This window comes from Haliotis rubra, unplaced genomic scaffold (genome assembly GCF_003918875.1).
Source record: "Haliotis rubra isolate DU_JTF1 unplaced genomic scaffold, ASM391887v1 Scf472, whole genome shotgun sequence".
NCBI classification, from domain to species: domain Eukaryota; kingdom Metazoa; phylum Mollusca; class Gastropoda; order Lepetellida; family Haliotidae; genus Haliotis; species Haliotis rubra.
This window is the reverse complement of record NW_025767160.1, coordinates 394635-422099: the sequence shown is the minus strand read 5'-3', so window position 1 is coordinate 422099 and position 27465 is coordinate 394635. Positions and strand designations below refer to the sequence as shown.

General features: G+C 42.5%; 1 protein-coding gene across 1 annotated transcript in view; it reads right to left on the bottom strand.

Moving 5' to 3' along the window:
• Window positions 1–24397, bottom strand: part of LOC124290730 — a 64993-nt gene extending 40596 nt beyond the window's left edge. The window contains 3 exon segments of the mRNA XM_046727533.1: window positions 5790–5888; window positions 22273–22363; window positions 24227–24397. Coding sequence (XP_046583489.1) covers window positions 5790–5888; window positions 22273–22363; window positions 24227–24270 — 234 coding nt within the window. The 5' untranslated portion in view covers window positions 24271–24397.
• Between the last annotated feature and the right edge of the window lie 3068 nt (window positions 24398–27465).

Sequence of the window (27465 nt, the reverse complement as noted above, 5' to 3'; positions counted from 1 at the left end):
CACAAATATTGTGTAAAGGTCATTTCCCAGCTGCATGGACCACTGTTTTTATAATATCTATATATAAAAATGAAAGTAATAATGAACCTAGTAACTATTGGGGCATATCGTTATTGAACACTTTGTGTAAGTTATTCTTCAATCTATTGTTCAAAAGCATATAACTTGAAGAAAAGGCAGATTCCACTGTGCTTTTGTGGATTTCAAGAAAGCGTTCGATATGGTTAACCGAAATAAATTACTTTATCTTCTTTTAAGAAATGGTATCCATGGAAAAATATTTTGATTGTTCCTCAGGTGTTAGACAAGGGAATAAACCTTCCACGGCTATAACTATGATGGATGAATCCCCAGGGCACCAATAACTCTATCAAATATCCCAATCAAGGGGAGATTATTTTTTCCCCTAATCCCTGGATATCATCTATCTGAGTTGACATCACCTAGCTGTGTGGTTACGACTGATGGTAGTTTGTTTCAGCTGCTGATATCAGCAACCGCGGGAGGAGGCAATGATCTGCAGGAGACGACTTCCGCCGCCACAAGCAGCTGACAGGTGTCTGGCATGTCCCTTGTGCATGCAACCAAGTCACACCTTCACACAGAACATCTACAGTTAATCTCCACTCCGTCAGGAGACAACAACATTACAGGAACAACGACCAGGACTGGACCGAGGGGACCCCACTGACCCCAGTTTGTCCTGACTTGACCCTCTCCAGTACACTGTCTGTCTGGCTCACCATTAACCAGACACTGGGTGAGTACACATGATGCTGGACAAGACCCATGACACAGCATCCTGTACCATCACAATCTAATAACACTAATAGGCGGTCGATCGCTTGAAACTTTTATGGTTTAAACATGCTTATCCATGTGATCATGACAGGATTGGCAAACAAGCATAAAACATGCTTATATCAATGCCGCTCCCTAACAATGATACAATAGTAAACTTTTATCAAATAATTTTGATGTCACATGTACACATTTTGGGGGTGGATCTATTCTAACATTAGGCATATTAAGAACTACATTACCAGAGTTAGTAGCCAGTGTATAAGTGAGTGGTTTCCAGAGTACAGACAGCAGCACGTAGTTGGAGGTAAGATCAGACAGTGTTACACCTGGCAGCAGGAGGTGAGATCAGACAGTGTTACACCTGGCAGCAGGAGGTGAGATGAGACAGTGTTACACCTGGCAGCAGGAGGTGAGATGAGACAGTGTTACACCTGGCAGCAAGAGGTGAGATGAGACAGTGTTACACCTGGCAGCAGGTGGTATGATCAGACAGTGTTACACCTGGCAGCAGGAGGTGAGATGAGACAGTGTTACACCTGGCAGCAGGAGGTATGATCAGACAGTGTTACATCTGGCAGCAGGAGGTATGATCAGACAATGTTACACCTGGCAGCAGGAGGTGAGATGAGACAGTGTTACACCTGGCAGCAGGAGGTGAGATCAGACAGTGTTACACCTGGCAGCAGGAGGTGAGATGAGACAGTGTTACACCTGGCAGCAGGAGGTGAGATCAGACAGTGTTACACCTGGCAGCAGGAGGTGAGATGAGACAGTGTTACACCTGGCAGCAGGAGGTGAGATGAGACAGTGTTACACCTGGCAGCAGGAGGTGAGATGAGACAGTGTTACACCTGGCAGCAGGAGGTGAGATCAGACAGTGTTACACCTGGCAGCAGGAGGTGAGATGAGACAGTGTTACACCTGACAGCAGGAGGTATGATCAGACAATGTTACACCTGGCAGCAGGAGGTGAGATGAGACAGTGTTACACCTGGCAGCAGGAGGTGAGATGAGACAGTGTTACACCTGGCAGCAGGAGGTGAGATGAGACAGTGTTACACCTGGCAGCAGGAGGTGAGATTTACACCTGGCAGCAGGAGGTGAGATGAGACAGTGTTACACCTGGCAGCAGGAGGTGAGATGAGACAGTGTTACACCTGGCAGCAGGAGGTGAGATGAGACAGTGTTACACCTGGCAGCAGGAGGTGAGATCAGACAGTGTTACACCTGGCAGCAGGAGGTGAGATGAGACAGTGTTACACCTGGCAGCAGAAGGTGAGATGAGACAGTGTTACACCTGGCAGCAGGAGGTGAGATGAGACAGTGTTACACCTGGCAGCAGGAGGTGAGATCAGACAGTGTTACACCTGGCAGCAGGAGGTGAGATCAGACAGTGTTACACCTGGCAGCAGGAGGTGAGATCAGACAGTGTTACACCTGGCAGCAGGAGGTGAGATGAGACAGTGTTACACCTGGCAGCAGGAGGTGAGATGAGACAGTGTTACACCTGGCAGCAGGAGGTGAGATCAGACAGTGTTACACCTGGCAGCAGGAGGTGAGATCAGACAGTGTTACACCTGGCAGCAGGAGGTGAGATCAGACAGTGTTACACCTGGCAGCAGGAGGTGAGATCAGACAGTGTTACACCTGGCAGCAGGAGGTGAGATGAGACAGTGTTACACCTGGCAGCAGGAGATGAGACAGTGTTACACCTGGCAGCAGGAGGTGAGATGAGACAGTGTTACACCTGGCAGCAGGAGGTGAGATCAGACAGTGTTACACCTGGCAGCAGGAGGTGAGATGAGACAGTGTTACACCTGGCAGCAGGAGGTAAGATCAGACAGTGTTACACCTGGCAGCAGGAGGTAAGATCAGACAGTGTTACACCTGGCAGCAGGAGGTGAGATGAGACAGTGTTACACCTGGCAGCAGGAGGTGAGATCAGACAGTGTTACACCTGGCAGCAGGAGGTAAGATCAGACAGTGTTACACCTGGTAGCAGGAGGTGAGATGAGACAGTGTTACACCTGGCAGTAGGAGGTATGATCAGACAGTGTTACACCTGGCAGCAGGAGGTGAGATCAGACAGTGTTACACCTGGCAGTAGGAGGTATGATCAGACAGTGTTACACCTGGCAGCAGGAGGTATAATCAGACAATGTTACACCTGGCAGCAGGAGGTGAGATGAGACAGTGTTACACCTGGCAGCAGGAGGTGAGATCAGACAGTGTTACACCTGGCAGCAGGAGGTGAGATCAGACAGTGTTACACCTGGCAGCAGGAGGTGAGATGAGACAGTGTTACACCTGGCAGCAGGAGGTAAGATCAGACAGTGTTACACCTGGCAGCAGGAGGTAAGATCAGACAGTGTTACACCTGGCAGCAGGAGGTGAGATGAGACAGTGTTACACCTGGCAGCAGGAGGTGAGATCAGACAGTGTTACACCTGGCAGCAGGAGGTAAGATCAGACAGTGTTACACCTGGTAGCAGGAGGTGAGATGAGACAGTGTTACACCTGGCAGTAGGAGGTATGATCAGACAGTGTTACACCTGGCAGCAGGAGGTATGATCAGACAGTGTTACACCTGGCAGCAGGAGGTATAATCAGACAATGTTACACCTGGCAGCAGGAGTTGAGATCAGACAGTGTTACACCTGGTAGCAGGAGGTAAGATGAGACTGTGTTACACCTGGCAGTAGGAGGTATGATCAGACAGTGTTACACCTGGCAGCAGGAGGTAAGATCAGACAGTGTTACACCTGGTAGCAGGAGGTGAGATGAGACAGTGTTACACCTGGCAGTAGGAGGTATGATCAGACAGTGTTACACCTGGCAGCAGGAGGTATGATCAGACAGTGTTACACCTGGCAGCAGGAGGTATAATCAGACAATGTTACACCTGGCAGCAGGAGTTGAGATCAGACAGTGTTACACCTGGTAGCAGGAGGTGAGATGAGACTGTGTTACACCTGGCAGGTGGTATGATCAGGCAGTGTTACACCTGGCAGCAGGATGTGAGATGATGACACTGTTACACCTGGCAGCAGGAGGTATAATCAGACAATGTTACACCTGGCAGCAGGAGTTGAGATCAGACAGTGTTACACCTGGTAGCAGGAGGTGAGATGAGACTGTGTTACACCTGGCAGGTGGTATGATCAGGCAGTGTTACACCTGGCAGCAGGAGGTGAGATCAGACAGTGTTACACCTGGCAGTAGGAGGTGAGATGAGACAGTGTTACACCTGGCAGCAGGAGGTATAATCAGACAATGTTACACCTGGCAGCAGGAGTTGAGATCAGACAGTGTTACACCTGGTAGCAGGAGGTGAGATGAGACTGTGTTACACCTGGCAGGTGGTATGATCAGGCAGTGTTACACCTGGCAGCAGGAGGTGAGATCAGACAGTGTTACACCTGGCAGTAGGAGGTATGATCAGACAGTGTTACACCTGGCAGCAGGAGGTATAATCAGACAATGTTACACCTGGCAGCAGGAGTTGAGATGAGACAGTGTTACACCTGGCAGCAGGATGTGAGATGAGATGTTAGACAGACAATGTTACACCTGGCAGCAGGATGTGAGATGAGACAGTGTTACACCTGGCAGCAGTGAGATGAGACAGTGTTACACCTGGCAGCAGGAGGTGAGATGAGACAGTGTTACACCTGGCAGCAGGAGGTATGATCAGACAGTGTTACACCTGGCAGCAGGATGTGAGATGAGACAATGTTACACCTGGCAGCAGGATGTGAGATGAGACAGTGTTACACCTGGCAGCAGGAGGTGAGATCAGACAGTGTTACACCTGGCAGCAGGAGGTAAGATGAGACAGTGTAACACCTGGCAGTAGGAGGTATAATCAGACAGTGTTACACCTGGCAGCAGGAGGTAAGATCAGACAGTGTTACACCTGGTAGCAGGAGGTGAGATGAGACAGTGTTACACCTGGCAGCAGGAGTTGAGATGAGACAGTGTTACACCTGACAGCAGGTGGTATGATCAGACAGTGTTACACCTGGCAGCAGGAGGTGAGATGAGACAGTGTTACACCTGGCAGCAGGAGTTGAGATGAGACAGTGTTACACCTGACAGCAGGAGGTGAGATGAGACAGTGTTACACCTGGCAGCAGGAGGTGAGATGAGACAGTGTTACACCTGGCAGCAGGAGGTGAGATGAGACAGTGTTACACCTGGCAGCAGGAGGTGAGATGAGACAGTGTTACACCTGGCAGCAGGAGGTGAGATGAGACAGTGTTACACCTGGCAGCAGGAGGTGAGATGAGACAGTGTTACACCTGGCAGCAGGAGGTGAGATGAGACAGTGTTACACCTGGCAGCAGGAGGTGAGATGAGACAGTGTTACACCTGGCAGCAGGAGGTGAGATGAGACAGTGTTACACCTGGCAGCAGGAGTTGAGATGAGACAGTGTTACACCTGGCAGCAGGAGGTGAGATGAGACAGTGTTACACCTGGCAGCAGGAGGTATGATCAGACAGTGTTACACCTGGCAGCAGGAGGTGAGATGAGACAGTGTTACACCTGGCAGCAGGAGGTGAGATCAGACAGTGTTACACCTGGCAGCAGGAGGTGAGATGAGACAGTGTTACACCTGGCAGCAGGAGGTGAGATGAGACAGTGTTACACCTGGCAGCAGGAGGTGAGATCAGACAGTGTTACACCTGGCAGCAGGAGGTGAGATCAGACAGTGTTACACCTGGCATCGGGAGAAAGACCCACTACATCTCAAGTGCATGAAAGTCTACAAAATGTTACCCACAGAGTGTGAGAAATCAGGGTGCAGATATTGGCAACAAGATTCTCAAAATTCCACATGTCTTTTCGTACATTTTGTGACAAAAAACAACAGGTGCCTTCATTGGATACGTTTTCCCTTAAACTGACTTTTATCCTCCAATATCCATGTTTCTTCCATTAAGTGACATGTGAGATTTTGACAGGTTGCCGTGGTGCTACTTACTCTTCTCATCTGAGTGAGATTAACACGAACATCATTGGAACTAAAATAGTGCTTGAGTGGGCGGTCGTGCGAGCCACCATATTGTTGGAGTATGGAACGCTGAAAACAACAAGGTGAAAATAACAAAACAAGCAAACACAAAGAGACACACAGTCAAAGTGGTGGCATGCAATTAGATGAGAGAACACCATAATGAGTTAATTGAAGAGTTATGAGTGAGTGAGTGAGTGAGTGAGTGAGTGAGTGAGTGAATTTGGATGTATACAGCAGAACTTAGTGCAAATTTTTGGAATATTTCTTGTACCAGAAGCTACCATGTTTGATGTCCAGTTTTACAGAATTACTGTCCTAGAATAAGCAAGGCATTTCCCTTATATGGTGCTGGGACAAATGTACCTTGACGCCAGTTTTGTGCTGCGTTACAAGTTCCTGTGGTTGCTTGCAGGGCGATGTATTCAAGCCAAACATGTGGTTGTTGTCTTGTTAGTGGGGGACAATACTTAGTATTTTCCACTTTTGGTAACTGAGACTTAAAAGTCCAGATCCTGAAGCCAGGCTTCCAGCAAATGCAAGCATTTCATGTAGAACATAATACATTTCAGGTAAATTCTGTCCAAAAGGCAAGGTTTCCCGAAATCTAGGGTCCGGATTACCAGGGCTCCACTGTACATCAGTACATGCTGTGGCATTGATGCTAATGATGTTTAAAAACAGAAACTGAAGTGACCTTGGAGATATCCCCACGTATCTGCATGTTATACCACACACCTGTTGTAGAGTGTATTCTACACCCCGGCTAATCCAGTCAGTGTATTGCCCATGTATCTGCATGTTATACCACACACCTGTTGTAGAGCGTACACCCTGGCTAATCCAGTTAGTGTATTGCCCATGTATCTGCATGTTATACCACACACCTGTTGTAGAGTGTATTCTACACCCCGGCTGATCCAGTCAGTGTATTGCCCATATATCTGCATGTTATACCACACACCTGTTGAAGAGTGTATTCTACACTGTGGCTAATCCAGTCAGTGTATTGCCCACGTATCTGCATGCTATACCCCTGTTGTAGAGTGTATTCCACCCTGGCTCCAGTCATTATTGCCCACGTATCTGCATGTTATACCACACACCTGTTGTAGAGTGTATTCTACACCCTGGCTAATCCAGTCAGTGTATTGCCCACGATCTATTCTACCACACCCTGGTAGAGTGTATTCTACACCCTGGCTAATCCAGTCAGTGTATTGCCCACGTATCTGCATGTTATACCACACACCTGTTGTAGAGTGTATTCTACACCCTGGCTAATCCAGTCAGTGTATTGCCCACGTATCTGCATGTTATACCACACACCTGTTGTAGAGTGTATTCTACACCCTGGCTAATCCAGTCAGTGTATTGCCCACGTATCTGCATGTTATACCACACACCTGCTGTAGAGTGTATTCTACACCCTGGCTAATCCAGTCAGTGTATTGCTACACCCTGGCTAATCCAGTCGTATTGCTGCATGTTATACCACACACCTGGCTTGTCAGTGTAGTGTATTCTGTTATACCACCCTGTTGTAGAGCCGTATTCTTCACCCCCTGCTAATCCAGTCAGTGTATTGCCCACGTATTGCCCACACCTGTTGTAGAGTGTATCTGCTAATCCAGTCAGTGTATTGCCCACGATACATGTTATACACACACCTGTTGTAGAGTGTATTCTACACCCCAGTCAGTGTATTGCTAATCCAGTCACACCTGTATTGCCCATTCTTCACCCTGGCTAATCCAGTCAGCATTGTTATACCACCACACACCTGCTGTAGAGTGTATTCTACTGGCTAATCCAGTCAGTGTATTGCCCAATCTGCATGTCACCATACACCTGTGTGTATTCTACACCCTGGCTAATCCAGTCAGTGTATTGCCCACGTATCTGCATGTTATACCACACACCTGTTGTAGAGTGTATTCTACACCCTGGCTAATCCAGTCAGTGTATTGCCCACGTATCTGCATGTTATACCACACACCTGTTGTAGAGTGTATTCTACACCCTGGCTAATCCAGTCAGTGTATTGCCCATGTCTGCATGTTATACCACACACCTGTTGTAGATGTGGCTATACCACACACCTGTTGTAGAGTGTGTATTCTTCACCCTGGCTAATCCAGTCAGTGTATTGCACACATCTGCATGTTATACCACACACCTGTTGTAGAGTGTATTCTACACCCTGGCTAATCCAGTCAGTATTGCCCACGTATCTGCCCACCTGTTGTAGAGTCTACACCCTGGCTAATCCAGTCAGTTATTGCCACACACCATGTTATACCACACACCTGCTGTAGAGTTATTCTACACCCTGGCTAATCCAGTCAGTGTATTGCCCATGTATCTGCATGTTATATTCACACACCTGCTGTAGAGCCCATGTATTCTACACCCTGGCTAATCCAGTCAGTGCGTATTGCCCGTTCTGCATGTTATACCACACACCTGCTGTAGAGTTATTCTACACCCTGGCTAATCCAGTCAGTGTATTGCCCATGTATCTGCATGTTATACCACACACCTGCCCATTCTTCACCCTGGCTAATCCAGTCAGTGTATTGCCCACGATGCATGTTATACCACACACCTGTTGTAGAGTGTATTCTTCACCCTGGCTAATCCAGTCAGTGTATTGCCCACGTATCTGCATGTTATACCACACACCTGTTGTAGAGTGTATTCTTCACCCTGGCTAATCCAGTCAGTGTATTGCCCATGTATCTGCATGTTATACCACACACCTGTTGTAGAGTGTATTCTACACCCTGGCTAATCCAGTCAGTGTATTGCCCACGATATCCACACACCTGCATCCAGTCAGTATTGCCCATGCATGTTATACCACACACCTGTTGTAGAGTGTATTCTACACCCTGGCTAATCCAGTCAGTGTATTGCAGTGTGCATTGCCCACACCTGTTGTAGGACACACCCTGGCTAATCAGTGATAGATATGATGATACCACACACCTGCTGTAGAGTGTATTCAACCCTGGCTAATCCAGTCAGTGTAACCACCAGATAGATATGCTGTACAGTGAACAGAAAGCTGTACAGTGACTGCTATTGAATAGAGTTTTCTATCTGTTGTCACCATGCCAGTGACATGATCATGTTGACATACATATAAATAGGTGGCTTTCTTATCAATGGCACCTTTTCATATCACTGGAATAGCTGACAGGCCACTAAATCAGACCTTTCAGACTGACACAAGTAGGGGTTTGGTTATGTGCATGAGTTGGAAACTTAAATGTTTTCTCTTTTTACATATATATGCTTAAAATGAATGGATACTGGAATGTTTAACACAACCTGTTAGCTGGTGATTCAATTCTCACCAGACAATGTAATGCTCAAGACAACCTGTTAGCTGGTGAATTCTCACCAGACAATGTAATGCTCAACACAACCTGTCAGTTGATGAATTTGATTGTAGGACAAAAAAACCTGTGGACAAAGGCCCCCTAGGACAAAAACCCCTTTGGACAAAACCCAAATGAAGACCTCTGGACAAAACCCCCAAATATGTTTGAACTGCTGAGTGATTGACTTAAGTGACATGTTTTGATTGAATCAGTAATAGAGATTATCAGGGATAGAGATTATCAGTGATAGAGATTATCAGTAATAGAGATTATCAGTGATAGAGATTATCAGGGATAGGGGTTAACAGGCTTCATTGATTAACTTAGCATTTCTTTGTAAACATTATTAAGGATGAAGCTGACTTCAAGAGTATTAAAAGTTTAATTAGGGGGCTTTTGTCCACAGGTGGTTTTGTCCGCACACCATGAATTCTCACCAGATTCTCACCATTCATGTTTTCATGAATGAGTTAAATGAATGTAATTACAGGCTGAATCCTGTTAGTGCTTATGTGCTTATGGTCAATAATGCTTATTAATGAGGGAAGATGAGAGTGTGTTGATTATATTATGAGAGTTGAATGAGTTGTAGCATATGGTAAACAATAACAAGAATGAGTTACATGAGAGTTATTACGAGTTGAATCATGTTAGTGCTTATGTGCTTATGGTCAATAATGCTTATTTATGAGGCAAAATAATTTATCATCCAAAACTGTGTTCCACAGGAGATATTGCTTGTGTGTGATGACGTCACAATGCTATGATTTCGCTGCACTGCAAGTCTAATGGCAGTTCCGTGTTCAGATATGTTCATTTTTCATTGAAAACTAATGAAGAGTGATTTTTGATGATCAATAGAATCTCACCTTCGTGTCTTCTGATATCAAATAATATTATCAACACTCATTGATAAAGTAAAATTATCCTTGGCAAGCCTCGGACATTTGTATCTTTATCAACTCATGGCGATATATTTGATATCAAAAGACACTTGGGTGAGATTCTCTATATCTATTTCAAAATAAAGTGTATGTCATATTTCACACTGTTGGGATTTTGTCCGCAGTGTGCAGACATTTTGTCCTATGGGATCTTGTCTGGTAGGGCTTTTGTCCTACCCTTGTCTGTTCTGGACTTACACTGGCTGGATTAATCTGAATCAATCAGAAACCCAAACCACAAGGCAGCCATGTCAGTGAAAGGTTCTTCTTGTCATAAATTTATTTAAAATTCATCATGAATTAGATGGTAATCATATTGTGTATGTCAAATTCCTATGGACAGGTAGTCCTATTTGAAATTAACAAATCATGTACCATTCATATTGAAAACTTGCTGAATAGTAACCATGGTAACTGCGTCAACAACCTACAGATTGAGTTACAATGACACATAATGCTGATAATTATGGAGTAATATTTGGTTGCCATGGTGACTAAGGTACAAACTGTCACAGAAGTGAAATATCAGACTTTGCTGACAACATCTGCTGGACACATTGGCCTGCCCAGTACGTGTACCCAGATGCATGTGACACAGACAAACAGCAGAACTACTTTTGTTTGAAAACCGTCAACATTCCTCACACTAAACAAACACCAAACGTGCATTTCATGTTATATTTTAATGTTACTGTATAACAAAGGTGAAAGTTTCTTTGTAGAGGCAACAACACCCAGGCATGTTCCACATTACAGGATAAGGACACGCACACAACAACAAGCCCGGGTCCATGGCTGCCTGAGCTGTCACAATGTGGCGGCGTGCTACATACAATGACATGGGTCACTGCTGTGTACAACGCTGGTGGCATGAGGGACCCCAATATTACATGCTACTCAATAACACTGCTACACACCATATACACATGGCACAGTAACAGCGTCCGGCTCAGGTTCCACAATGAGGAAATGAAAGGTTTATCACAAACTTTACAAGCACTAGTTGTTTGGATCACTCACATGATGAACCAGGACATCCACTGTTTGCCATCTGAAACTTTTTGTCATTTCATAACTCACTTGTATAAGGTGTTTTTCTATTGTATAAACACAATCATGATATCTTGTTTATAGCAATACCCTGTACCCTTGAACAACCGCCATGGCCATCTACTGTTAGTTGTACACCAACCTTGATCTTATCACAACAAGCTTCATTTAGGCTGTAAGTATCAAGTACCTAAATATAACTGGCTTCATTTGCACGATATACATATGACATAATGTTCTCCCATTCATTCAGCTTTAGAAGGGGCAGGAAGGAGTACTTATGTATGTATCACAAATTCCCAATAAGACCCCTTCTAAACTTATCCTTGTATGTCCAAAATATGGCATCACTTTCATTCATAAAGAGCCCACGTAATAATTTAGACTCCGTCTAAACTTATCTTTGTATGTCCAAAACATGGCATGACTTTCAGTCATAATGAGCCCATCTCCTTGTCCCAATCCTATTACTTAGCGGCAGAAAGATCCCAAATTTAAAGACATAAAGCCTTATTATGATGAAATATGATATAAACGCTTCTCTGTAAACTCGTGAAACAGGTTCCGCTAACTTACCACCCCGGTGTGTACGGCATGTTCCATTATCCTCACGTTGTCGACTTGTGTTAATCACTTTGCCAAACTCAGTGTCGGCACTGAGACCTAATCACACTGACTGCCTCCAGTCTACAACCAACACCCAGTCTTCACAATTACAGAGTTATTCAGGGTGTGTTCTAGAGACATCAAAACATGTTCACGTGTAACGACAACAACCATGGTCAATAATTAATGGACACAAATTACACCTGACAATAAAACCTATCACACAATGAAATCAGCAAGCCGTGAAAGCATTAGGAGGGTGATTGTGAGTTGTTTGCAACTAGTGGGCCATGTACAGCTGTGGTGTTGACCGACAGACGAGTCTTTATAGCTGATATCACCTGGACACTAGGTATATAAACAGTCCATGTGGTGCTGACTGACAGACAAGTCTTTATAGCCGATATCACTTGGACACTAGGTATATAAACAGTCCATGTGGTGCTGACTGACAGACAAGTCTTTATAGCCGATATCACCTGGACACTAGGTATATAAACAGTCCATGTGGTGCTGACTGACAGACAAGTCTTTATAGCTGATATCACCTGGAAACTAGGTATATAAACAGTCCATGTGGTGCTGACTGACAGACAAGTCTTTATAGTCGATATCACCTGGACACTAGGTATATAAACAGTCCATGTGGTGCTGACCGACAGACAAGTCTTTATAGCTGATATCACCTGGACACTAGGTATATAAACAGTCCATGTGGTGCTGACCGACAGACAAGTCTTTATAGCTGATATCACCTGGACACTAGGTATATAAACAGTCCATGTGGTGCTGACTGACAGACAAGTCTTTATAGCTGATATCACCTGGACACTAGGTATATAAACAGTCCATGTGGTGCTGACCGTCAGACAAGTCTTTATAGCTGATATCACCTGGAAACTAGGTATATAAACAGTCCATGTGGTGCTGACTGACAGACAAGTCTTTATAGCCGATTTCACACTAGGTATATAAACAGTCCATGTGGTGCTGACCGACAGACAAGTCTTTATAGCTGATATCACCTGGACACTAGGTATATAAACAGTCCATGTGGTGCTGACCGTCAGACAAGTCTTTATAGCTGATATCACCTGGACACTAGGTATATAAACAGTCCATGTGGTGCTGACTGACAGACGAGTCTTTATAGCTGATATCACCTGGAAACTAGGTATATAAACAGTCCATGTGGTGCTGACCGACAGACAAGTCTTTATAGCTGATATCACCTGGACACTAGGTATATAAACAGTCCATGTGGTGCTGACCGACAGACAAGTCTTTATAGCTGATATCACCTGGACACTAGGTATATAAACAGTCCATGTGGTGCTGACTGACAGACAAGTCTTTATAGCTGATATCACCTGGAAACTAGGTATATAAACAGTCCATGTGGTGCTGACTGACAGACGAGTCTTTATAGCTGATATCACCTGGACACTAAGAATATAAACAGCCCATGTGGTGCTCACCGACAGACAAGTCTTTATAGCTGATATCACCTAGACACTAGGTATATAATTAACACTGTCGCCTTGTTCATGATACACCAATCAATGATAAGTATGTACAGAACCTTTCCTCACTTGTGAAACCAAATCTTGTCCAGTTCTTACATCTGTGTAAAACATTTCACAGATAATCACAAAAACACTCCCGAAAGGAAAGACAGTTCCTGATGATTTATTTATTGATTGTTACAGAATTTCAGGTACACACGGAACCCTTGTGAAGCTTGCAGGAAGCCTAATTAATGTATCGATTATCAGTTTGTATTTGTCAGACAAAGGTGTGTTGTTGAGGACACAAACAGGTCATAATGGCACCTCAGTAAACAGATACAAACATCTTGACTACAAGGTGATGGTAGAGTATGGAAAGACTGTGATATAACAGGACGGATGTTCAATGCTGACGAGACAGCTCTTATAACACAGACGGAGCTCTATGTTCCCAGGATCCCCTTCCAGACAGATCATACAACACACATAAAACTGTAGGTTCCCCAGAATCCCCTTCTACACAGATCATACAACACACATAAAACTGTAGGTTCCCCAGAATCCCCTTCTACACAGATCATACAACACACATAAAACTGTAGGTTCCCCAGAATCCCCTTCTACACAGATCATACAACACACATAAAACTGTAGGTTCCCCAGAATCCCCTCCTACACAGATCACACGACACACATAAAACTGTAGGTTCCCCAGAATCCCCTTCTACACAGATCATACAACACACATGAAACTGTAGGTTCCCCAGAATCCCCTTCTACACAGATCATACAACACACATGAAACTGTAGGTTCCCCAGAATCCCCTTCTACACAGATCACACGACACACATAAAACTGTAGGTTCCCCAGAATCCCCTTCTACACAGATCATACAACACACATGAAACTGTAGGTTCCCCAGAATCCCCTTCTACACAGATTGTACAACACACATGAAACTGTAGGTTCCCCAGAATCCCCTTTTACACAAATCACACGACACACATAAAACTGTAGGTTCCCCAGAATCCCCTTCTACACAGATTGTACAACACACATGAAACTGTAGGTTCCCCAGAATCCCCTTCTACACAGATCATACAACACACATGAAACTGTAGGTTCCCCAGAATCCCCTTCTACACAGATCTACAACACATGTGAAACTGTAGGTTCCCCAGAATCCCCTTCTACACAGATCTACAACACATGTGAAACTGTAGGTTCCCCAGAATCCCCTTCTACACAGATCTACAACACATGTGAAACTGTAGGTTCCCCAGAATCCCCTTCTACACAGATCTACAACACATGTGAAACTGTAGGTTCCCCAGAATCCCCTTCTACACAGATCTACAACACATGTGAAACTGTAGGTTCCCCAGAATCCCCTTCTACACAGATCTACAACACATGTGAAACTGTAGGTGCTCCCAAGTATAGGGGACAGTTGGAGCCAGTGAGGTGACGTCCCAAACATGTCCAGCATGTGCCGGTGAGGATATCCTGTCCAGCAGCCTCTCTGTCCTAAATGTGACATTGAATAAAACACCACAATACACAGACGCAAGTTTATAGTACATAAGTGCTTCCTACATCTGATCCAATAAAACAAATCCTGCAGTCTGGCAGAATATTCAGATTGGTTAAGTTGAGATATCAAATCAGGATAACTATGTCATGTAACCAACCACTAACGACCACCGTTTCTTTGTCTCGTAATCCCCAAATAAAATATTAATGGTCTTCTTAGGTAGAAATCAATGCCCTACATTGTGACAGTTTGCCCCAAATATTACTGGCAGGCTCTCCTGGGTCCACTGATTGTTCTCCACGGGACAGCCATCTTGATTGATAGCCAGTACTTCACAACTGATTTCACTGATTCAAATCAGACAGCCACTATGTGGTTATAGATATTCTCTGACTAGCCCTGTGTATCACAGACACTTTAAAGTGGTTATAGATATTCTCTGACTAGCCCTGTGTATCACAGCCACTATGTGGTTATAGATATTCTCTGACTAGCCCTGTGTATCACAGCCACTATGTGGTTATAGATATTCTCTGACTAGCCCTGTGTATCACAGCCACTATGTGGTTATAGATATTCTCTGACTAGCCTGTGTATCACAGCCACTATGTGGTTATATATATTCTCTGACTAGCCTGTGTATCACAGACACTATGTGGTTATAGATATTCTCTGACTAGCCCTGTGTATCACAGACACTATGTGGTTATAGATATTCTCTGACTAGCCTGTGTATCACAGCCACTATGTGGTTATAGATATTCTCTCTGACTAGCCTGTGTATCACAGCCAGCCTGTGTATCACAGCCACTATGTGGTTATAGATATTCTCTGACTAGCCCTGTGTATCACAGCCACTATGTGGTTATAGATATTCTCTGACTAGCCTGTGTATCACAGACACTATATTCTCTGGCCCTGTGTATATGTGGTTATAGATATTCTCTGACTAGCCCTGTGTATCACAGCCACTATGTGGTTATAGATATTCTCTGACTAGCCCTGTGTATCACTAGCCACTATGTGGTTATAGATATTCTCTGACTAGCCCTGTGTATCACAGCCACTATGTGGTTATAGATATTCTCTGACTAGCCCTGTGTATCACAGCCACTATGTGGTTATAGATATTCTCTGACTAGCCCTGTGTATCACAGCCACTGTGGTTATAGATATTCTCTGACTAGCCCTGTGTATCACAGCCACTATGTGGTTATAGATATTCTCTGACTAGCCCTGTGTATCACAGCCACTATGTGGTTATAGATATTCTCTGACTAGCCCTGTGTATCAGCAGTGGTTATAGATATTCTCTGACTAGCCCTGTGTACTAGCCACTATGTGTGTGGTTATAGATATTCTCTGACTAGCCCTGTGTATCACAGCCACTATGTGGTTATAGATATTCTCTGACTAGCCCTGTGTATCACAGCCACTATGTGGTTATAGATATTCTCTGACTAGCCCTGTGTATCACAGCCACTATGTGGTTATAGATATTCTCTGACTAGCCCTGTGTATCACAGCCACTATGTGGTTATAGATATTCTCTGACTAGCCCTGTGTATCACAGCCACTATGTGGTTATAGATATTCTCTGACTAGCCCTGTGTATCACAGCCACTATGTGGTTATAGATATTCTCTGACTAGCCCTGTGTATCACAGCCACTATGTGGTTATAGATATTCTCTGACTAGCCCTGTGTATCACAGCCACTATGTGGTTATAGATATTCTCTGACTAGCCTGTGTATCACAGCCACTATGTGGTTATAGATATTCTCTGACTAGCCCACAGCCACTATGTGATATTCTCTGACTAGCAGCCACTATGTGGTTATAGATATTCTCTGACTAGCCCTGTGTATCACAGCCACTATGTGGTTATAGATATTCTCTGACTAGCCCTGTGTATCACAGCCACTATGTGGTTATAGATATTCTCTGACTAGCCCTGTGTATCACAGCCACTATGTGGTTATAGATATTCTCTGACTAGCCCTAAAGTTCCATGGACATTTGCCTGACATTTGATATCAATTTAACTGGGGGGCACAGACCGCAACATGAAGTGTGAGTGATCAAGTCGGTGGGGAGTCTAGACCATCAGAGGAGAGATCAACTCTTTATGGAGTCTGTGACAGAGTCAGTAACAAAGTGATTACTGATCATAACGACAGCTTGTGAATAATACGGCTTTTAATAGGATAATCAGACCCCAAATTTGAAGAGATGCAGTACTTGCATGCATATAGCAGTAGTCAGTATTCAGTGCTGATGATGCGGGAATTGATTTTATCTTTAACTGGGGACAAATGTGCTATTGAATAATCAATTTCATTGCATTCATAATTGTGTAAAAAGAATTTGAAAGCCAGAATGAATGCAGTATCTTCAAATGGATCTGAGAGATGTTCCATTTACAAAAAATTAATATCAAGGGTATGTTAACTTGACGAATGTATATGAGAAAGTATATGAGAAAGTATATGAGAAAGTATATGAGAAATTATATACATATCATAATATATATACACCAACATGAAACTGAACATTCTTCACTGCTGTGTATAACTGATTCCTTCTTGATCACTGAAGTACACTTATAAAAGCTCTGACATCATATAAAGACATGTTGTTGTCTTAGTCACTGACTGTTTCAATATCAACATATTAACTGAAGAAAGGTACTTCAAGAACTGTCCTTTCTTGCACCAGAGTTCTTATTTTATAATGGCTTTAAAATTTTTAATGATGTAGGTATCAACACAAAGAAACAATACAAAACCTGCTATTTCTTACAATTAGGCCCATTGATAAAGGTCACCCAAGGTGTGCGACGCTCCAAGTGCATGTCACTATGGAACATGGAACAGGGTTGTCCAGCTGAGAAATGAAGGTGGCTGGAGGATTGATCAGTCACTGGATGATTAGTAACCATTCAGAGCCCAAGACTGAAGGCAAATATGCAATCACTTATGGCTGAATATTGACCATGTATTGAAACCTGAATGGCAGATGTACAATGACAGGTACATTGGCATGAATTCACCTTGTGTTATTAATCATTTTACCAGAATGCAAAAAGGTTTTATTCATTTTACCAGAATACAAAAAGGTAGTTTCTGGCGAATTTCTTGAAAAACATGTATTAATGTGCTGTAACATAATCATGGGGAAGAAAAAGACTTTCCAGCCTTCAAACATCACATTACAATCTGATGAAGAATGTTCACGAGGAGAGTTGAAATACAGGAAAACAAAGCTCGTAAATGACACATTGTGATACACATTCAGTGGGAGTGTTTATGGATGTCAGACGTCCGTCATTATTGTTTAATTCTTCATGAGTATTCATTCACCACATGATTAAGGAGTAAGTATAAATAGCGACGAAGGAATAAATATATATACTCATGTATATATATATCGATGAAGGCGCAAGCATATATGTTGATGGAGTACATATATATGTATATATATGAAGTAGCAAGTATACAAAAAATGTACATATCAATGATGGAGAAAGTATAGAGAACGATGAAGGAGTATATACAGTACAGCCAGAAATTATTGAGAATTTAAAGATTGTACATTTTATATTTTTTTCACTCATTACTCACGTATTAAATGTGAAAATTAGCAGAACATAACTCCAGATTCAAAGACAGGTGAACAGTTAGTATTTTGTCAAGTCACCATGGGCAGCAATGCAGACTTCAATGCAGTGGGGCATACTACTGATCAAAGAAGTTAGAAAGTCGTGGTCCATGCTGTCCCAATATCGGACCACCTCTTCTGTCATTTCAGCAATATTTGTCAGATTTTTCTTATTGACACTTTCCTTCATAAGTCCCCAAACATTTTCTATTGGATTTAGATCAGGGCTATAGCTTGGCCAATCTAATAATGTCATATTTTGGGTCCGAAACCAGACCTGTGAATGCTTTTAACCCAACATGAAGTGTGAGTGATCAAGTCGGTGGGGAGTCTAGACCATCAGAGGAGAGATCACTCTTTATGGAGTCTGTGACAGAGTCAGTAACAAAGCGATTACTGATCATAACGACAGCTTGTGAATAATACCCCACTTTTAATAGGATAATCAGACCCCAAATTTGAAGAGATGCAGTACTTGCATGCATATAGCAGTAGTCAGTATTCAGGGCTGATGATGATGGAATTGACTTTATCTTTAACTGGGGACAAATGTGCTATTGAATAATCAATTTCATTGCATTCATAATTGTGTAAAAAGAATTTGAAAGCCAGAATGAATGCAGTATCTTCAAATGGATCTGAGAGATGTTCCATTTACAAAAAATTAATATCAAGGGTATGTTAACTTGACGAATGTATATGAGAAAGTATATGAGAAAGTATATGAGAAATTATATACATATCATAATATATATACACCAACATGAAACTGAACATTCTTCACTGCTGTGTATAACTGATTCCTTCTTGATCACTGAAGTACACTTATAAAAGCTCTGACATCATATAAAGACATGTTGTTGTCTCAGTCACTGACTGTTTCAATATCAACATATTAACTGAAGAAAGGTACTTCAAGAACTGTCCTTTCTTGCACCAGAGTTCTTATTTTATAATGGCTTTAAAATTTTTTAATGATGTAGGTATCAACACAAAGAAACAATACAAAACCTGCTATTTCTTACAATTAGGCCCATTGATAAAGGTCACCCAAGGTGTGCGGCGCTCAAGTGCATGTCACTATGGAACATGGAACAGGGTTGTCCAGCTGAGAAATGAAGGTGGCTGGAGGATTGATCAGTCACTGGATGATTAGTAACCATTCAGAGCCCAAGACTGAAGGCAAATATGCAATCACTTATGGCTGAATATTGACCATGTATTGAAACCTGAATGGCAGATGTACAATGACAGGTACATTGGCATGAATTCACCTTGTGTTATTAATCATTTTACCAGAATGCAAAAAGGTTTTATTCATTTTACCAGAATACAAAAGGTAGTTTCTGGCGAATTTCTTGAAAACATGTATTAATGTGCTGTAACATAATCATGGGAAGACAAAAAGACTTTCCAGCCTTCAAACATTACATTACAATCTGATGAAGAATGTTCACGAGGAGAGTTGAAATACAGGAAAACAAAGCTCGTAAATGACACATTGTGATACACATTCAGTGGGAGTGTTTATGGATGTCAGATGTTTGTCATTATTGCTTAATTCTTCATGAGTATTCATTCACCACATGATTAAGGAGTAAGTATAAATAGCGATGAAGGAATAAATATATATACTCATGTATATATATATCGATGAAAGCAAGCATATATGCTGATGGAGTACATATATATGTATATATATATGAAGTAGCAAGTATACAAAAAATGTACATATCAATGATGGAGAAAGTATAGAGAACGATGAAGGAGTATATACAGTACAGCCAGAAATTATCGAGAATTTAAAGATTGTACATTTTATATTTTTTTCACTCATTACTCACGTATTAAATGTGAAAATTAGCAGAACATAACTCCAGATTCAAAGACAGGTGAACAGTTAGTATTTTGTCAAGTCACCATGGGCAGCAATGCAGGCTTCAATGCAGTGGGGCATACTACTGATCAAAGAAGTTAGAAAGTCGTGGTCCATGCTGTCCCAATATCGGACCACCTCTTCTGTCATTTCAGCAATATTTGTCAGATTTTTCTTATTGACACTTTCCTTCATAAGTCCCCAAACATTTTCTATTGGATTTAGATCAGGGCTATAGCTTGGCCAATCTAATAATGTCATATTTTGGGTCCGAAACCAGACCTGTGAATGCTTTTAACGATGTTTTGGGTCGTTGCCTTGCTTGAAAATCCAAAAATTTCCATAGAACACGTGAACAGATGGAAGTAAATGTCCCTCGAGAATATCTGTGTACCGCTCACTGTTCATATTCCCTTCAAATACACAGAGGGGCGTTGCCCCTAACACAGATATGCCACCCCACATGTTAAATTTTGGACTGTACTTTGGGCGCTGATACAAAGGTTTTTCAGTTTGTTTGGTCCAGAATTTCAGTGTATTAGGAAACAGCCACACAGAACTTTCATCTGAGAAAATCACATTGTCCCAGTTAAAATTTCTATGCTGTATCACCAGTTCAACCTTCGCTCCTTTTGTTCAGGTTTCATGATCCGGGTGATGGAATTCCTCGACTTATCTGCCAACCCATTGCATGCAGCTCAGTTCTAATTGTCTCCTTACAGACAGCCACAGTTCCTCTATCAATCATATCCAGCCTTAAGTTTTTCTAAACTCCCTCGTTTGTTTTTAGAAACAAGAATACCAAGCCGCCTCCTGTCACGGACAGTCAATTTTCTGGGCCTACCTGCGCCTCCCTGGTGCTCAGTGCCATATCCATTTGCAATATTTTTCAAAACACGATATACTGTGGACAAAGGGATGCCTGTTCTACTTGAAATCACTTTAGCTGATCTGATGTCCTTGTCATAATACTCTAAAATCACTTCCTCTTCTCTAAATCATCCATACTGAGGATCACTGAAAATGTCGTCTGCTAGCAAGTAAACAAAGGGGGATAACTCTTCACAAACTAATGAAAAAGGATTAACGGAGTTGTCTCTCTTGAATGAAACCAAGTACTTGATAGCTGGTCAAGGTTGTTTATACTATAAATCCAAATAAACATATTCCTAAAATTCTCAATAATTTCTGGTCATACTATATATAAAATGATGAAGGATCATGTATAAATATTGACGAATGAGTGAGTGAGTGAGTTCAGTTTCACACCGCACTCAGCAATATTACATCTATATGTCCTGTAAATAATCGGATCTGGATCAGACAATCCAGGGATCAATGACATGAACATCGATCTAAGCAATTGGGATACGATGACATGTGTCAACCCAGTCAGCGAGTCTGAACACCCGATCCTGTCAGTTTGCCTCCTACGACATGCAGGAGTTACTGAAGATCAATTCTAACCCGGATGTTCACGAGTAATTTACTAAAGGAAGGAATACATATATATAATGATAAAGGTAGGTAGAGGTGTGTGTGTGTGTGTGTGTGTGTGTGTGTGTGTGTGTGTAATGAAGGAATACATATATATAATGATAAAGGTAGGTAGAGGTGTGTGTGTGTGAGTGTAATGAAGGAGTACATATCTCCTATGGTGTGTGTGTGTGGGGGGAAATGATAAAGGAGTGTGTAGAATGATAATGGAGTAAATATACTGATGAAGGAGTATGTATATATACCGATGTAGGAATGAGAACATATACCAGTGCCGGAGGAAGTATATATACTGATGAAGGATTAGTAAATCCTCAGAAATGTTGTGTTCCTCCTAATAAAGTAGTTGATATCCATTAACTATCTCCTGATGGTGAAACTACTTACAGCTTTCATCGGCGGATGGTCCAACACTGGGTTCTGGGAGCCCGAGAGGTCAAAGCCATCTTCCAGTCGCTTAACATCAAAATAGTATTTTCTGAAAAATAGTATTGTTATATTTAAATAAAGTACAGATTTCTGTAGAAACCTGACAACTGCCTAGTCTGGGCCGAAATTGTACAAATCAAGGAAATTCCTGTTAAACCACTGCCATCATTATCTGTACATACGGCTACAGTAGTAACACAGGGAAGACAGGAACAACAGCAGAGGTACAGATAAGCTGCGTATCTGCGTAAATTACGCAAATATTTATGAGAAAGCTCAATTCCTATTAAGTCTATTGCGTACAAGTACGCTTGAATTTTTGATTAAATACTCAATAAATGTGATCTTACATGCGTACACACAAAATGTCAAATCTTAGCTTGCATACCGGTGGATAGATAAAATAACTGAAGGATTTTGAGAGGTTCTAATTCAGGACATGAACTTGACAACTTGTAATCTTTCTTATCGTTTCTCATATTACAGATCAAAGATAAATAACAAACACTAACATTTAAACTTTATTATATTTTTAAAATTAATGGACAATGGCAAAATACCCAAGTGAGTTTGAGTCAAGTGAGTGAAATATATTTATTTAGGATACCCTATTGAGATGAACACAAGCGAGTACATAACTCATTGACCCAAAAAGTTATCTGTAGCTCTGCAACATATCATTTTCATGTTTCAAAATGTTATGTACATGATATCACATCACACATTTTGGGAATATTTACTTATCTCTCTCCCTAACATGTTACGCAGGTGATGTTTATGTTTGTGAAATATTTATTTCACCATGAAGACCTTGCCCGACAAACCTCTGTACAATATTGTTCTCAATGCTTGGAGGTACACTTTCTTCATTCCCTGAGTTTATCAATTCATGCATTGAAATCAACAAATAATGAACACTGACTGGTGAAAATGAAATTTAAAAGATTCAATCTAACGACTCAACACAACAATATGCTGATTGCCAACTATATACATACGTTCAGGCACTGGGCCCAGCAATTTCCTACAAGTCACAGGTGACATGGTGGTATTACAAAAGTTGAAATACTTTGACACAGTCCTTGATTCAAAATCCGCAAACAGAACAATTGAAAATCTCAGAATATCTGAATGATGGCCAAATTTGCATGGCATTTCTTTTCACAGAAAGTTGCGATCATTTCAAATGTTAATGCCATACTGATGGGAATAATAGACTATTATTTTGACAGAATCAGTCTTACAGCTTGTCATTGTCATACAGAATACCCTATACCCAGGCTTCATGATTAGAACACACTTTCCTAATAAGGTAAGTGACACTTGGTTTGCAGTTGCATGTTACAAAACTACAACATTTTTTCAGTCATTTGGATTTTTTTTTTTCAGGTGTATGCATTGACAGCTGGCAAACTTAATAAAGATTTACTTTTATGTTTTATTCATTTTATTAGTTATGCAGGTCTAATGGGCCAAATGTTCCCTATCACATCATTCACATAAAAATACAAGAAAACAATGTGTGAAAGAAATCTCATCCTCCAAGTCACATAACCTGTAACTGTGTGGTGTAAAGTTTACTCGGGGTGGTACACTCCTATAGACCACATGGAGCTGATGAACTTCTTATTATCCATAACACTGACACAATGTGCTCAACAGTATCCTTTACAATATTTATGAAGTAATATGATATAATTTATAGCTCTCAACTATCTGATAACAGGTCTTATCAACCATTAACTGTTGCTTCACTGGCAACATTGTGTAACAATAGCAACATGTAATCTCTCTCGAACGACATGCAAATAGTGTTTTGAAAGTTCCTTAGTTATGTCCGCATATTTTCTATGGCTCATCGTCAACATCAGTCTTATCCGTGGCTACCTTTTACTTCGATGTCAATACTTACAGCTTCTTGGCGACTGTTTTTATGACTTGTTCGTTGGACGTCATAGTTGTGTTGTTATATCACCACATGTCCCGACACAAATATTGTTAAAACAAGCGCTATATTCCGCCCGAACACAAGTTTCAACACTTGCAGCTCATTACACACACCTCGTCGTTCAGAGCCTCCTCACGAAGCTGCATACAACAACTACCTCCGCGGTTGTCGGATTCCTAAAATATAGTTCCTAACCTAGACTGAGTTTTTTATTGTAGTACGAAGAATGTATTCAAGGTAAACAGTTTACATTACATGTCTATTATACTGAAATTCGTGAAAAACTATTTTAAAGAATATCTTTATCTGTACGATACTATCCGCGAATGAATACATAGTTGTTGTCAAAGCAGGTGGTTTCTAAGACGAATGCTCAATGTACGTTATGGGTTTCCGGTGTGAAAAGTGGCTTAAGGGGAGTAACTCGGAGTATTATGATCACTCCTCGTGTCAAGCAAACGTACGTAAAAGATGCACGGAATGAAAGTCCCACAACAGCAACTACGTACAGTAGTATTCGAAAACATGGAACTGTCAGCTGTTTCATGAGACAGTAATATATGCAGACAGAATTGCTGCGACAGTGTAGAAGAAACGAAAACATTGCATTACATAGCGTACCAAAATACATAGCGTCTAGAAACCAATTACTAATTGACTTAGAAAGAGGACAATGTGCACATTTTCTCTTGCTCTTCCATCCAATGTTCATCCACGTATGTATATCCAGATGCAGAGTATCAGAATGCCGTACACCATCTGTGTTTTATGTTTACAGCACCTATTTCATGTTTTGCATTTCGAGGATTTATGGGCAGAATGGAAGTCGACCCTCCAAAATTTCCCATTCGCAGGAAGGTGACCTCCAGTTTGTCTTTGATGTTGTTATAACAAGGGATTAACAAGGTACTGCCGTCAGTGGGTCATCTCAAAGTGACTACAGGCCCTGACTGGCAACGAACAGTGTTCATTCCGATCAACTCAAAGATTACATGAAGTGTATTCACTTCATTATGTTCACTCAGTGTCGTATTAAAGAACTCAAGTAGATTGTAAGTTTCTCCCAACAGCACGTGGTGGCAGGTATTTATGTGTAGCTGACTTTATGTATAGAATTGGTAAAAGAAAGAATGGGGACTGGGTTTCTGGAAATGCACTACCAAAGGCTGCAGTGCCACTGTTTCCACTGACGAAGGAGGCGCACAACCATAACCATCCTCCTGTCCACAACGACATAAAGGTAAGTTAAACAACACATAATTTTATTTTAAACGAGACATGTAAAATAATATATACACAGATCACATATCAATAAATCAGAAAAATACATATTGAGATTATGTTGATTTGTGTATTTCAAATGCAATAGTTTATTCTTTTACTTTTTAGGTGCAGGAGACTCTTCAAAATCTCAAAACCAAGGCTGCAACGACCCTCACACCGATGCCTGCCTTGTATGAAGAAGAAGTGTCAACCCTTAGAGATGGAGGCTGGACAGGCGAGACACGATCCCTGGTAGAAGTTATGCCGACGTTCCACAGCAAGAAAGACTCCCTCTACCGTGCCAGGAAGAAGACATTTCCAGGTCTGCCATCCCATAGAAGAGACCTTGTCATTCCCGACACCTATTAGACGACAGATTCCGACCACCGCTTCCTCGTCATTGACGACGTAAGGCTGCACTCTCGCAGATATGCCCCAAGATCGAAGGTGTGAACAATTAGCGGACTATGTTACCACCCAGCGGATTGAAGGAGACCTGACACCAGCAGTCTGGTACCACCATGACACCGAGGGGCCCCGTACCAACAACCACCACGACACCGAGGGGCCCCGTACCAACAGCCACCACGACACCGAGGGGCCCCGTACCAACAACCACCACGACACCGAGGGGCCCCATACCAACAACCTCCTCGAAACCGAGGGGCCCGTACCAACAGCCACCACGACACCGAGGGGCCCGCACCAACAGCCACCACAACATCGGGGGCCCCCGTACCAACAACCACCACGACACCGAGGGGCCCCTGCACTCAACAGCCACCACAACACCGAGGGGCCCCGTACCAACAACCACCACGACACCGAGGGGCCCCGTACCAACAACCTCCTCGAAACCGAGGGGCCCCGTACCAACAACCACCACGACACCGAGGGGCACCGTACCAACAACCACCACGACACCGAGGGGCCCCGTACCAACAACCACCTCGAGGGGTGGCATGGTCGCATTAAGAAGACTGTCACCAAGGCCCACCCAAACGTCTTCGAGCTCATCCGGTTCCTGGCATCTGAACAAAAGAAGATAGAGATCCATCTGGTCCAGTATGCCGCTGGTCAGCGCCTCCCTCCCAAGAAAAAGAAGTACCAGGACGTCCAGGGAAGACTCGGCAACTTGAATGACAGGCTACTGAGGGAGGATATCGACGTTATACACTTCGCTGATGCTACCTCCCATATTGTAAAACTCCAGTAATGTACAATGAATCTTATGCTGAATTGTACATTTATATTTTATATTACAGATATCTTGGTTGGTTTATTTCTTATACGAACTCGTCTCATTTAAAGACGCTTTGGCGCTAAGAGCTCAGAGTGCGGAGAGAACTCAACATTTCGGAAGTCAATCCACGCCACTCAGTTGCCCCGTGTGGTACAAGCCTTCCCAGTCTTGTGTTGCAGTTCTACTTAGAGAGATGGACTGAGACAGAGTAAACCTATGTGAGTATAGAACGTGGTGTTGCGTTTATGCATGAAGGTATGTGTGCCAGTACATGAATGTAAAGCGGTTAGTTAGGAGTTACGGTCGCCCGACCCCTCACTCCTTGACTTAGCATCCTTGGGCTGACCAAGCTATAGGAGATCCTGAGCTACCATCTCCTCTGACAATGTGGAACGACCATAATCAATAGTGTTATAAGGTAAAAATGCATTCCTAAAACCATGAGAGAATTACATCAGAGTCCGTATTTAGATGTGCAGTTTTGCTCATGAGTCATTACGGTTAGGCACGGTATGGAGACGGAAAGTTTCCATAGAATGGCGTTTAGCCGTAGGCTATGGAAAGAGAGACAGAACACATTGGTTGTGGAAGACATAACAGATTAATCTTATACTGAAACATACAACAAATCAATAAAAAGGGGAGAGTGACCGAACGATTCTTACCGGTACTTTTCTAATCGTAGTATTCACGAGTG